Source organism: Hemiscyllium ocellatum (assembly GCF_020745735.1).
Source record: "Hemiscyllium ocellatum isolate sHemOce1 chromosome 27 unlocalized genomic scaffold, sHemOce1.pat.X.cur. SUPER_27_unloc_19, whole genome shotgun sequence".
Classification (NCBI taxonomy): Eukaryota; Metazoa; Chordata; class Chondrichthyes; order Orectolobiformes; family Hemiscylliidae; genus Hemiscyllium; species Hemiscyllium ocellatum.
In genome coordinates, this window is record NW_026867486.1 from 135,761 (window position 1) to 150,105 (window position 14,345).

The 14,345-nt window shown below is 44.4% G+C and overlaps 2 protein-coding genes across 4 annotated transcripts in view; one reads left to right on the forward strand and one right to left on the reverse strand.

Moving 5' to 3' along the window:
- Window positions 1-3,659, forward strand: part of LOC132807603 (gastrula zinc finger protein XlCGF49.1-like) — a 49,620-nt gene extending 45,961 nt beyond the window's left edge. For 2 of the 3 annotated variants that reach the window (XM_060821656.1, XM_060821655.1), the window contains exon 2: window positions 298-3,659. In XM_060821656.1, the coding sequence (XP_060677639.1) occupies window positions 548-1,339 (792 nt within the window). In that variant the 5' untranslated portion in view covers window positions 298-547 and the 3' untranslated portion in view covers window positions 1,340-3,659. The remainder of the gene's footprint in view (window positions 1-297) is intronic. The other variant, XR_009641974.1, reaches the window with a different exon arrangement.
- Window positions 1-14,345, reverse strand: part of LOC132807601 (zinc finger protein 239-like) — a 42,988-nt gene that overhangs the window by 12,264 nt on the left and 16,379 nt on the right. The window lies entirely within an intron of this gene.

Sequence of the window (14,345 nt, forward strand, 5' to 3'; positions counted from 1 at the left end):
GCTGTGCTTTTCCAGCACCACACTGATCTCCAGCATCTGCTGTCTTTTTCGCCTGGAGGTTTTACTAGCTACCTGATGAAGGTGCAGAGCTCTGAAAGCTCGAACTTCTAAACAAATCTAATGGACTACAACCTGGTGATGTGTGATTTTTTTTATGTTTGTACACCCCAGCCCAACACTGGCATCTGCATATTGTAACTTGGTTGTTTTAGGGAAGTTCTACAGAAACTAGAATGATCTGTTCTGAATTCCTGTCATGTGCAGGCAGCAATGACTTTTGTAATCCCCTTTTCACAGGATATGAGAAGAGCAGCTTTGCAGATAGAGCTCCCCAACTGAGTACCATGTGAAGGTCTGACAGAGCCCCTTGATTCGTGGGACAGGAGAGACGTCCCTCTTTCAGTCCAGAAGGGGCAAATTCTTTGAACGTTTTTGTCTGCTTCAGTAGGCTCTTAAAGTATCATCTTTACCTGAACCACAGGGGCACGTGCCTGAGCCAGTTTGCCCACTGTGGGGAAAGGAAGTCTCAGGAGGCATTCCGCGCGCCATGGAGAAACCGTGGAAGTGTGGGGATTGCGGGAAAGGATTCCGCTACCCCTCCATGCTGGAGATCCACCGCCGTGTCCACACCGGGGAGCGGCCCTTCACCTGCTCCGTCTGCGGCAAGGGCTTCACCCAGTTGCCCCACCTGCTGACCCACCAGCGGCTCCACACCGGGGAGAGGCCGTTTGCTTGCTCCGAGTGCGGGAAGGACTTCAGCGAATCGTCCAGCCTGCTCATGCACTGGCGGGTCCACACCAGGGAGCGGCCCTTCACCTGCTCGGTGTGCGGCAAGGGCTTCTCTCACTCGTCCACCCTGCTCAAGCACCGGCAGGTCCACACCGGGGAGCGGCCCTTCACCTGCACCGTCTGCGGCAAGGGCTTCACCCGCTCGTCGCACCTGCTGACCCACCAGCGGGTCCACACCGGGGAGAGGCCATTCAGCTGCTCCGTCTGTGGCAAGAGCTTCTCTCACTCGTCCAGCCTGCACAATCACCAGCGGGTCCACACCGGGGAGCGGCCCTTCACCTGCTCCATATGCGGCAAGGGCTTCCCTTACTCGTCCACCCTGCTGCGGCACCAGCAGGTCCACACCGCGGAGCGTCCTTCACCTGCTCCGTCTGCGGCAAGGGCTTCTCTCACTCATCCACCCTGCTGCGGCACCAGCTGGTGCACACCGGCGAGGACGCCTTCACCTGCTCCGTCTGTGGCAAGGGCTTCCCCCACTCATCCGGCCTCCAGATCCACCAGTGGGTCCACACGGGGGAACATCCTTCTGATAGACCAGAAGTGCGCATAATACAGAGGAACTTCGATTATCCAGAATTAGATGAACCAGCACGGTGGCTCAGTGGTTAGTGCTGCTACCTCACAGTACCAGGGACCCGGGTTTCATTCCTGCCTCAGGCGACAGACTGTGTGGAGTTTGCACATTCTCCCTGCGTCTGCGTGGGTTTCCTCCTAGTGCTCCGGTTCCGTCCCACAGTCCAAAGATGTGCAGGTCAGGGTGAATTGGCCATGCTAAATTGCCCGTAGTGTTAGTTACATTAGTCAGAGGGAAATGGGTCTGGGTGGGTTACTCTTCGGAGGGTCAGTGTGGACTGGTTGGGCCTGTTTCCTCACTGGAAGGGATCTAATCGTCAAGCGACGGAAATACACCCTGCATGTGTCCTTTGGATAATCGAGGTTCCTGTGTATTCCAAAAGTGGCCTAACCAACGTCCTGTCCAGACCCCAACCCCTATACTCAGTGCTCTGACCAATAAAGTGATCTGCAGAATCTGCGGGGCTTGCTTAATCCTGGAAGGTAAATCACGTGTTTCTCCTTCTCTTGCAGGTGGATCCAAGATTTCACTCTCTGTCCCATTGAGTCTCCAGTCAGGTCCTTCAGCTCAACTGGTCTCTCTCAGTATTTCTGACCCATGTGAGCCTCTACGCACCTCCCCTTCACTTGCTCACACTTGATTTCCCTTACAGCAGCATTCCCTTCAGTTCCTTTCTCCCTGACGTCTGTATCCAGCTTCTCCTTAAATGCCGTCCACCTCGACCTGCTACTGTGGGGGTCATTCCCGCTGCAGACAGAGGTCTCTCCTTTGTAACCTCTTCAAAAGATTTACCGCTGACTTCCCCCTTCAGTCTTTTCCATTTCTGGGTCTCCCCGCTGTTGCCAAACTTGGAAGGGTTCAGAAAAGATTTACAAGGATGTTGCCAGGGTTGGAGGATCTGAGCTACAGGGAGAGGCTGAACAGGCTGGGGCTGTTTTCCCTGGAGCGTCGGAGGCTGAGGGATGACGTTATAGAGGTTTACAAAATTATGACTGGCATGGATAGGATAAATAGGCAAAGTCTTTTCCCTGGGGTTGGGGAATCCAGAACTAGAGGGCATAGGTTTAGGGTGAGAGGGGAAGATATAAAAGAGACCTACAGGGCAACTTTTTCATACAGAAGGTGGTGTGTGTATGGAATGAGCTGCCAGAGGAAGTGGTGGAGGCTGGTACAATTACAACATTTAAGAGGCATTTGGATGGGTATATGAATAGGAAGGGTTTGGAGGGAGATGGGCCGGGTGCTGGCAGGTGGGACTATATTGGGTTGGGATATCTGGTCGGTATGGACCGGTTGGACCGAAGGGTCTGTTTCCGTGCTGTACATCCTGGTTTTGATTTGCCTTTTGGCTGGTACTGAAATCCACTCCGGACAGAATTCAGAGATGTTTTGATTTTTTTTCAGTAAATTGTTACGGAGCTAGGATAGCCTGAAAAGGGACAGACTCCTGTTTTGCAAAACGCACTAGTTAAGCATCAATAAACGTTGCGTCGTCACAAAGACTTCAGGAAGATCTTTTGGTTTCAGTTTATCTGTGTGTGTTTGTTGGGGGAAAGGTTTTTGGTCACAATTTACAGTGTTCGCAGCCGGCAGAGAGAAATCAGCGGACATATAACTGGTGCGCAGAGTACAACGGCAATATCGTCGTTGACCGTGCGGAAATCCAGTGTCAAGGTGGAAAAGCGCAGCAGGTCAGCCAGCGTCCAAGGAGCCAGAGAATCGACGGTTTGGGCAGAAGCCCTTCAACAGGAATGCCAGTGTCAGTTTAAATCGTTTTAAAGGAGTCGAACGTTTGCCTGCTTTGAAACGAGCGGAAGAGTCAACAGGAGATGTTACATATCATCTTGCAAAAGAAAATAACCAACAGGTTAGCTTGAACTCGTCGGAACGTGCATCCATAGTGAAGAGCTGGGAAATGGAGATTTTACCTCTTTTGAGAGAGGTTGGAGCTGAAGAGACTTCTGTTTAACAACTTATGACCCTATAAAACTGAACAACTTTAAGCTTAGACATGTCTTTATCAGAGAAACTTTAAGTATAGTCAGAATTAAACCAGAAAGCATAACGTACATATTAACATCATTTTTAAAGTTAGTGTTTATTTTGTTTAATGTCTTTATAAACACTGACTGCTGTGATAGGAATGTACTGCTTCTTTCTAGGCCACAGTCGCCTGGATCACAACATGAATTCAACTGTTTCACCCAGTTCTGAATTATAGCAGCCCCAGGGCTTGTTTTATTAAAACGCAAAATTATGCAATAATTATAAAGGAATTTGTGTAAACATTCTGAAATGCTTATCACGTCACTAGTGAAGTCTTAAACGCTTAACCATTTAATTAACCCAATGCATGTGTGTAGATGAAGGAATTAAGAATTGATATTTGTGTCGAGGTTCACGTTTTGGAGGGATTAGTTACCGATGATCAATAATGATTGGAGTTTACACGCCAGAATAAGTTCAGTTCATTGTTGATCTGGTATCCTGGCACACTTGGGCAGGTCTTAAGATGCTGCTGTTATGTCTAGAACAGCATCCAGAAAACATTTTGTACTAAGAGTCTTCTGTTCAAGAGAAAATGAAACCCATCCCACTGGATTCACAACAAAAGTCTTTTAAAAATACAAGTGCTAAGCAGCCTTCCCTCCCTCCAACCGAAAAGCAAACCTTCCATCACCTTGCAAATCTCTGCTCTGACAAATCCCAGCCCGGTGACCGACAGCAAGCAAGTTGTGCACGGAATTGACAAATATGCTGCTTGGTCTTAAAATCCAGTGTGTTTTCACTTGTTAGGTTAGGTTAGATTACTGACGGTGTGGAAACAGGCCCTTCGGCCTGTTAGGACTGCGATCAATGACACTCGAGACCAATCGAAGCCATTTAGGAATAGCAGATGATGGCTAGGAATCTCTTGGGTGAACAATAGTTTCTTGAGTCTTGAGGCATATAGCACTTTACAATCTCTAACTGCAGCATAAAAGCACAAATTTACTTGTTGCAAATTTGAACGCGGAAGAAAAAAATACACAACTCGGGGGTCTTTGGACCACAGCCCTCACTTTCTGAGGCCTTAAAGGGGAAGGATCAGAAATGAGAGATACAGTTATAAAGTAAAATCATATATTGTCCCGCGTTTCTCTCTCGGGCATAGCTCCTCCATCTCCTCTGGTTTCGATCCCGTAATCTTTCTCTGGGGTGCCCCCATCACAGGCTCCTCCAGCACCGCTGCCTGGTATGCGGGTGGGGGATCATCCTTTCCCGTCAGGGCACGGTCAATCGTTCGTGTCACAAGCGTCCTGATACATGGTATACAACAACAACCATAGGTAATAAAGATAGCAACAGAGATGCATAAACCAAGGGCCAGCTGTCCCAGCATATTTCCCCATCTACCGAATGTGTTATTCAGCCAATCTATGACTGGGTTTTTAACCCCCGACTGATGCTTCAATTCAGTGGCTAAGGCTCGGAGTTTAACATCTGGTGACCCTGAACGGGGGAGGAAGAGACTGCAGGTTGGCAGGTCAGTGGGCAGACAATTTTTTCGGCCGAAAATTTTAAGGTGAGGAAGCGCCTGTTACATCTAAGGCTTCCAGTAGTTAACTTTTGAGTTAGTTCTTGTCTGCTTTCCGATCCTCACCAACCCAAATTAATTTAACTTGGCCACAGAGGCGCAGAATCCTGGCTGGTAAGTCATTTTTTAAAATCTAAAGTAGCGTAAAACTTGGAGATAACAAGGGCTCCGTAGCATAAAAACTTGGAGGTAACAAGGGCTCCGTAGCGTAAAACTGGTAGCGTAGACCAGTTGTTAAGAAGAGAGATCTGCCAAGCGAAGGTCAGGTTTTGAAAGACGTACTGTTCTAGGGCGGATCCCGACAGGGAGGGGGTCAGATGGAGGAACTTAATATCTGAATTTGTATGTCAATGTGTGAGAGAAAGAGTCTGTGTGTGTGTGTGAGGGTCTGTGTGCGAAAAGACAGAGAGTGAGGGGCCGACCCAAAGAGAGAGAGAGAGAGCGAGTGCTGCGAGCATAACGGACAGTGTGTCTGTGTGAAAGAGAGCGAGAGTGAAAAATCTGTACAGCCTGCAGAAACTTTAACCCTTTGTGATCTGGTTTAAATGCACTTGTTTGTTGGTGATTGAATGCTTGGGTTTTCTTCTTAGAGCTTGAGTTCCAGGACTGTTTTAAATGTGATTTTTATGGAAACTTAACATGATTTTTTTAAGGTTGATAACTTCTGTTCTTTTACAAGTCATGACTGCCTAACTATCCTTTTCTAACTAATCTCTTTTATCTTTACATAAAAGCAATATATGAAGGACAGTTGAAGTTTCAGTTCAACAGTAGGTTGTTGTAAAAACGAAAACTTCCATGGTTATTATCTGTGACCTTGGATTCGGCCATTGTTCATGCATTAGAAGTTTTTTTTAACTTGAATTGACAAATTATTGTAAGACAGCTCTGATTATTTTACGACCTAAAGTATTGTAATTAAGAAATGATTGGTCAGGAGTACTTAAGAAAACTAATTTTGGATCTAAATTAGGGTAATAAATCTGGGTGATTACAGTGGATTTCAAAATTGGGAACTGTATGACTTTTACATTTTAAATATTAAATACTGAATAAATGGAAGTAAATATATAAATATGTTTACAAGTTAGGAACAGGCTTTAAAGTTAGTCAAGCATGAATTGATAAATTGGTGTTTGAGGATATGGGAAGCTAGGAACATTGCAATATTTCTTAATTATTATAGCTATGTTTAAAGTCAATTTTAACATTGGAAGTCAGGCTTTGGGAAACTTTATAGGCTTAGACATTAAGCAGGATAAGTTGGAATTAACCTTGAGACAACAGCCTTAAGCTTGTTTGCATCCTGATAAATTCTGCTGGGTCATCACAGAAAGGTGGATTTGTATCTAAAGAAGAAAATTGTTAGTTTGTTTGAACAGTTCAGTTGGGTGTGCAGCCAGTTTTGATGTGTTGGAACTAAGTACTATAATAAAATACGCTATAATTGAGGATGTTTAAGGGCCTGTACGGCACTGTATTTTTCGATGTTCTATGTTCTAATGTTCAGAGATGTTTGAAGTAGGAACAGAATCATGATAATGCACACGTTAATTGTATAGACAACAGATGAGAAAGGGCTTTGGGGCTCATCCTGGACTGGTTGTTAATCAGCAGTTTGCATGTCTGACCAGGAACGTTTCCAGTTTTGGTTCTAGGTGGTTAAACAGAAAAGTGAATGACTTGAAGGTTGAAGGTTCAACTCTTAACACATGATAGTAATGACCAAATTAGGTTCAGATCAAAAAAGATAGAGTCTGAAAGATAAAGGCAACAGGATGTTTATTTTAGTGGCAACATTTAAAAGAAACAGTTTGAATAGTGAGATAACCGTGGAGAATGTTTTAAAACCAGTTGAACAGAGAGCAAGGTAATATAGTCTGACTGAAGAAAATACATTTAGGTTTGAGCTTTCAAGAATAAATTGATTAAAGCAAAAGCATCAGACGAAAAAAGGAATTAGAAAGTTGCATTTGGAATGTTAAAATCAAGATTACAATGAAGTATTCTAAGGAATAAAAGCATAGTCAAAAAACAGATGAGGTAATCTAAAGGTGAAAGTGGTCATTTTTTACTTAAACATCACCAGTACTTTTTTTATTATCATTAAATATTTTCACTGTGCTGTTGCAGAGGAAAATGAAATTATGATCTGTCAAAACTCTTAAAAAGGATAGTGATGAGAACACTTGTGGAGAAAAACCATGGAAAAAACTGTATTTGAAAGGGAAGTTATGTTCAGGAGAGCCCATGGGTCACAGGCTTAGGATAGGGGTTAGGCCATTTAAAACTGAGATGAGGAAACATTTCTTCACCCAGAGAGTGGCGAGTCCATACAATTCTATGCCACAGAAGGTGGTTAAGTCTAAAACATTGAATGTTTTTCAAGAAGGACTTAGATAGGGCTAAAGGATCAAAATGTATTAGAAGAAAGTGAGTAAGAGACTATGCTTCAGTAAAAGAGGGCATTTATGGAGACCATATCTGGAACACGGCACAATGTTAGGCACCTCTATTTAAGAACGGGTGTATGTGTTCAGAGAGCATTTGGAAGGGATGGGTTGTCTTTTGAGAACAGGCTTTGTATGTATCTGCAGGAGCTTTGCAGAGTGAGTGGTTATTAATCGAAAATTAAGATGTTGAGTGGTTTGAAGTTTCATCTGGTGGGATAATCTTAAATTCAGAGTCTCTGTTTCAAAGGCCACAGATTAGAACAATTTTTCTTCCTTATGGAGAATTGGGAATCTTTGGAACTGTTCTGCTAAAATGTGGTGTTAAATATAGATTCTTGATCAGCAAGGAGGGAAATCTTCTGTGCTGTACTTTTCTATCTGTCTCCTAAAATACATGGGATTACAGAGTAAATGGATCATCCATAGCTTGAATAGCTGAGCATTTAGAAACCATTAGCAGAATTGGAGACAGTCAGCATAGATTTATGAAAGGGAAGTCAAGCTTGACAAATTTACTGGAATGTTTTGAGGATGTAAATAATAGTTACTGAAAGGGAGCCAGTGGAGGTGGTTTATTTGGAATTTCAGAAGACTTTTAACAAAGTCTCAATAAGGGATTAATGCGTAAAGTTAAAGAATGTAGGAATAGATCTAGTTTATTGAGGTGGATATAAAACAGGTTGGCAAGTGGGAAAAGAGTAAGAAGAAACAGGTCTTTTTCTGAATGGGAGGCTGGAAATGAGGGGCAGTAGCCAGATCCTGATGTGGATAGGTTTTTGCCCTGTTGTAAGATTCTCCATACAGGTATCAAAGGACCCATGCGGAGCGACGGTGGTATTGGACTCCGACCCCACACAAGATCGCTTACCCGAGGATATCAAGTTGGTACAATTGACAAAGCCAGCTGCAACAGAACCCGTTTCCTCACGAAGAGTGAAGCAGCCGAATTAACGGTAAGCCGAGCGGACCTGTGGTGGTACTGCGGAGGTAGGATCCTGTACAATTGGTTGCCTCTAAATTGGGAAGGGAGTTGTGTCCTAGTAACCCTGAATGCCCCGCTCTTTATGTCCCCACGAGCACCTGGTGATTACACCTTCCAGAAGCCACCCCGGGGACTCGATCGCCATGCCCAACATAGGCGAAACATCAACCCAATAGTGGATTTAAAGAACCCTCATGGGGTCTGGATCGATGCAATCGGTCAGGCCAGAAACATCCCCGATGAGTATAAACTAATAGACGAGGTGGCCTCCGGCTTTGAGAGCTTTCCCCTTTTTGTGGCCATCTTCCCCGTCACGATAAATAAACACACCAATAGAATCAATCTCATCCATTATAATGTCCAAAGGCTTGCCAACGTAACCCGAGATGCGGTTGACGCGATCCACGAGCAGCTTGCTCAGACTTCCCTTATGACCCTGCAGAATAGGATGGCCCTGGACATGTTACTGGCCGAGAAAGGGGGGGGTCTGTGCACTGTTCGGAGAAACGTGCTGTACCTCAATATCAAACAACACAGGCCCGGATGGCAAGCTCACGCAGACCTTGATAGAACTCCGAGCCCTAGCCACTGAACTGAAGCAACAGTCGGGGATTAAAAACCCAGTCATAGATTGGCTGAATAGCACATTCGGTAGATGGGGAACTGTGCTAGGACAGCTGGCCCTTGGTTTATGCATCTCTGTTGCTATCTTTATTACCTGTGGTTGTTGTTGTATACCATGTATCAGGACGCTTGTGACACGAACGATTGACCGTGCCCTGACGGGAAAGGATGACCTCCCACCCGCACACCAGGCAGCGGTGCTGGTGGAGCCTGTGATGGGGGCACCCCAAGGAAAGATTACGGGATCAGAACCAGAGGGAATGGAGGAGCTGTGCCTGAGAGAGAAGCGCGGGACAATATATGATTTTGCTTTATAACTGTGTCACTCATTTCTAATCCTTCTACTTTCGGGCCTCAGAAAGTGAGGGCTGTAGTCCAGAGACCCCCCCAGTTGTATATTTTTTTTCCCATTCAAATTTGCAACAGGTAAATTTGTGCTTTTATGTTGCAGTTAGAGATTGTGAAGTGCTCTATTCCTCAGAACTAAAGAGACTATTGTTCACTCAAGAGATTCCTAGCCATTATCTGGTATTCCTAAATGGCTTCGATTGGTCTGGAGGGCCGCTGATCACAGTGATGGGCAGTGGTAACTGGCTTGTGTCCGTCCTTGACGGCTGTGAAATGGATGTGGGTTTTTATTGGTCAGTGAAGATGACTGTTTAGCCAATGACGGGTAAGATTCCTCGAGCGAGGGACAACCTAAGACAGGCACAGTCGTGCATTGACCTTCAGAATGGTGGCCTGTGGTCATGTGGTTTTAACAGATGCCTGGCTTTTGTATCCGTGTCGGGAATCTGGTCAAGTTTCTGGCTTGCAAAGCAGCTTGATAGAAGGAAAATCGTGGACCCAGTACAATGTATTCTCAGTATTTTTGACAGATGAAAGTGCCAGTTTTGTGGCAGCTTCCAGAACCGACTTAATCCTATTACAAAAGGATTTGACATGATGTCAGTAGTTTAAAAGTTAGTTTAGGATGTCATGATATAATACGACCGATTTTAATGGGAGGTTGTACAATTGGGTGTTCTTTGGACAGCGGACCTTCATTCTGCAGGCATCCTAACTCATCCACTTTGTGTTTTCCTCTGGTTCTCTTCCATTTGTTATCATACTCAGTTATACTTTTTTTTGTAGTTTTGTTGGTTTTGAGGGAGCTTTTGTAGTTGTTTTCTTTAAAAGAAGTAACCTAGAATTGCCTACTAATTGTTAATTTTCGCTTGTTGCTTGTTTTATAGTGGTATGCTGCTTAGGGACCCCTTCACCCTGAACTGATGTCTCCCTAGAACCGGTCGGCCTGGTTGAGATAACGTGTTCGGAGAAGCCAAAGGGATGTGTGGGGGCGTCCGCCGACACACCCGTCCTCTGTTGCCGCGCGACATTGCGTTTGTAACGGTATGGGTTGATGTGGCCTCAGTAGAGGCCAAGGGAGGGAGTGTTGGGATATATATATAATATAAAATAGGCCTAGGCAGGGTAGAATTGTAATTACTGCTTGGGAATCGGGGGGCACTGCGGAGCAGTTGTTTGGACTGCTGACCGAAACTGCCTGTACAGCTGGACTGTTGTTTACCAGACTGGAATTGTCTCGTGGATATTTGCCAAGGTCAGGCAGCACAATGGCCGGCTCTTCTCAGCGTAGCTGCCAAGGCCATAACAGGTGGCTGAGCTGTTGTTTACCAGACTGGAAACCGTCTCGTGGATATTTGCCAAGGCCGAATTTAGCTCTGTCACAGGAGACACTTTGTGTGCGGGAGATCATGTGTGTGAGTGATTACGTAGCATTAGCTTAGTGAAAAAATATATCAGGCGCGGACTTTTGGAAAAGCAGCAGAACGTGTACACCTTCTCCAGTGAACGCATGTACTTCACTGAAATCAGCCACGGTTCTGAAATAAACGCGAGCTTGTGCCAATTAATTGAGTGTCTGTGGTCTCTCCTCTAAACGAACACGCGAGGACAAAGTTCTGTCCTAACACTCTCCATCTAAATCTTTAACACTATGGCAGTCCCAGTCTATGTTTGGAAAGTTAAAATCCCCTACCATAACTACCCTATTATTTTTACAGAAAGCTGAGATCTCCTTGCAACTTTGTTTCTCAATTTCCCTCTGACTATTGGGGGTCTATAATACAATCCCAATAAGGTGATCATCCCTTTCTTATTTCTCAGTTCCACCCAACTAACTTCCTTGGATGTATTTCCGGGAATATCTTCCCTCAGTACAGCTGTAATGCTACCCCTTATCAAAAATGCTACCCATCTCCTCTCTTGCCTCCCCTTCTATTGCATTTGTATCCTGGAACATCAAGCTGCCAGTCCTGCCCATCCCTGAGCCATGTTTCCATAACTGCTACAACATCCCAGTCTCGTGTTCCTAACCATGCCAAGTTCATCTGCTTTCCCTGTTAGGCCCCTTGCATTGAAATAAATGCAGTTTAATTTATTACTCTTACCTTGTCCCTGCCTGCCCTGACTGTTTGACTCACTTCTGTTCTCAGCTGTACCCGTCTCAGATCGATCTCTTTCCTCACTATCTCCCTGGTTGGACTGAAGGATCTGTTTCCGTGCTGTATATCTATATGACTACCAGTCCTGATGTAAGTTTAGAAATGAGTAACTTTCAATAATTCAATCTTGTTGAATTCACCTCCTGAAAGGTTTCAAATGAACCCCTCCAAGCAATATGATTTAAATATGTGGAGTTGGATAAAGTATCCCATCAAGTTCAACATGAATGCGCAGTTGAAGAAGTCAGAAGTCACACAACACCAGGTTACAGTCCAACAGGTTTATTTAAAATCCCAAGCTTTCGGAGCATTGCTCCTTCATCAATGCTGCTCCTTTATCACTTCACCTGATGAAGGAACAGTGCTCCGAAAGCTCGTGGGTTCAAATCAATCTACTGGGATTCTCACCTGGTGTCGTGTGACTTCTGACCTGTCCACCCGATCCAACAACAGCACCTCTGCATCAGAGTTGGTGAATGAGATCAGATTTTATTCAGTGATGTTCATCTGGACGTCCTTGTGCCTGAAACATTGATTCTCCTGCTCCTTGGATGCTGCCTGACCTGCTGTGCTTTTCCAGCACCATACTCTCAACTCCAATCTCCAGCATTTGCAGTCCTCACTTTCTCCTGGTTCATGTGGAAACTCAACACTGTCAGAGTGACAAAGGGACACAAGTCATAGAATATTATTACACAGAGACAGGCCCTTCAGCCAAAACTGGTCCATGCTGACCAAAATGTTTGTTAACACTAACCCCATTTCCCTGCACTTAGCCCATATCTTTCTAAAGCTTTCCTACACATGTATTTGTCTAAATGTCTTTTCAATGTTGTTAATGTACCTATGTCAACTACTTTCACTGGTAGCTGTTTCCCCAGGCGAACTACACTCTGTAAATATTTTGCCCCTCATCTTTTTTTCCATCTTTTCCTCTCATCATAAAAATGAGTCCTTGGTCTTGAAATCCCCCACCCTAGGGAAGAGACAGCTATCATTAACACAACTCCACCCCTCATGGTTTAAAAATATTGCCTCTCAACCTCCTCTGCTCCACTGGAAAAACATCCCAGCCTATCCAGCCTAAATTCTAATTTGATAATAATGGCAGTGATGATTTTGGCTGTGTGTGTGTCAAGGGTCTCTCATTTCTAAGCCAATGCTATGCCTCTTAAGTTCACCTCATCTTAAAACGAATGGCACCCCATTCATTTAAAACGTCCATGTTTCTGTGCAAAGTCAGTCCTGGTCAGGAAATAGGCAGCGGTGTCTTTTGTTCCCGTAGACTGCTCTGTTTTGAGATGTATGAGTAAATCTTCAGAACAAAAGATTAATGCAGCCTTTATTCATGTCTCATTATTAAAAACACTTTCTCCATTTACAGATGTGATTGAGAAGCTTCCCCCAATGAATCTTTGACTGATGACAGCATTTGTCAGGCTTTTGAAAGTCACTGTAGCTCTGTCACAGCACAGGGGAGGGCTCTTTCAGACAGAACGCGTCATGCAGAAAATTCTCCCACATTAGTTGAGCAAAGTTGATGTCTTTTTAAGACATTGTGAAACTTGAAAGGGTTCAGAAGAGGTTTGGAAGGATGTTGCCAGGGCTGCAAGGTTTGAGCTACAGGGAGAGGCTGAATATGCTGGTACTATTTTCCCGGAAGCTTCAGAGTCAGCCAGAAACATCTGTTGAATCAGGAAAATCTCTTCCTGCAGCAGCTTTGGACAGACTACTCACTAAAACCCGAACCAAATCCAGGGGGAAAAATATGGGACAACTGCCCTTTCATTGTAGAAGTGTTTTAGATTTATACAGTTTGTTAGTAGTTTCGTCCATTTGTTCGAGAGTTGTTTAAATAAATTGCTGATTGTTGATTTTAAAGTGTCAGGGATTTACTACCTACAGCAGGTTACACCATTTATCACAGCGACTTTACAGATTAAAGGGTAGGGTCATGTCTTGTGTTGTTGTGTGGAATCTGTGACAGCTGCAACAATTCATCCCAACTCCTGTACTCATTGCTCTGACTGATGAAAGCAACATGCCGAAAGTCTTCTTCACCACCCTGTCTACCCCTGACTCCACTTTCTAGGAGCTATGAACCTGTACCCATACATCTCTTGGTTTGAAATACTGCAGATGAAACAGATTTGGTGCTTTTCGGTACGTGTTGTTATTTGGTGCTTATCTCGACTAATTTTATACTGAATGCATGACTGATGAAGGCCAGTGTGCCAAAAAATTTCTACCTGTGACTCCACTTTCAGAGAACTGTGAACCTCTACTCCAAGATCCTTCTGTTCCACTACACTCCTTAAGGTCCTACCATTCACCATGAAATTCCTACCTTGATTTGACTATACAAAATGTAAGACCTCACACCTATCTATATTAAACTCCATTTGCCATTAACCTTAAACCTATGCCCTCTAATTTTGGATTCCCCCACCTAAGGGAAAAGACCTTGCCTATTTACCCTACCCATGACCCTCATGATTTTATAAACGTCTTTAAAGTCACTCCTCAGCCTCCAAAGCTCCAAGGAAAATAGCTCCTGTCTGTTCAGCCTCTTCCTGTAGCTCAAACCCTCCAGCCCTGGCAGCATCCTTGTAAATGTTTTCTGAACCCTTTCAAGTTTCATAACACCCTTCCTGTAGCAGAAAGCACAGAATTGCATGCAGTATTGCAACAATGATGGAACCTATGTCCTCTCTGAAGAGGATTTTAAAACAATATTTATAACTACAAGCAAATCAAGTTAGTTGTGCATGACTTTCCCATAGCAGTTTGTTTTGGCTGTCCTTCATTAACCTATGCTTTTTAATATACAAGAAAATAT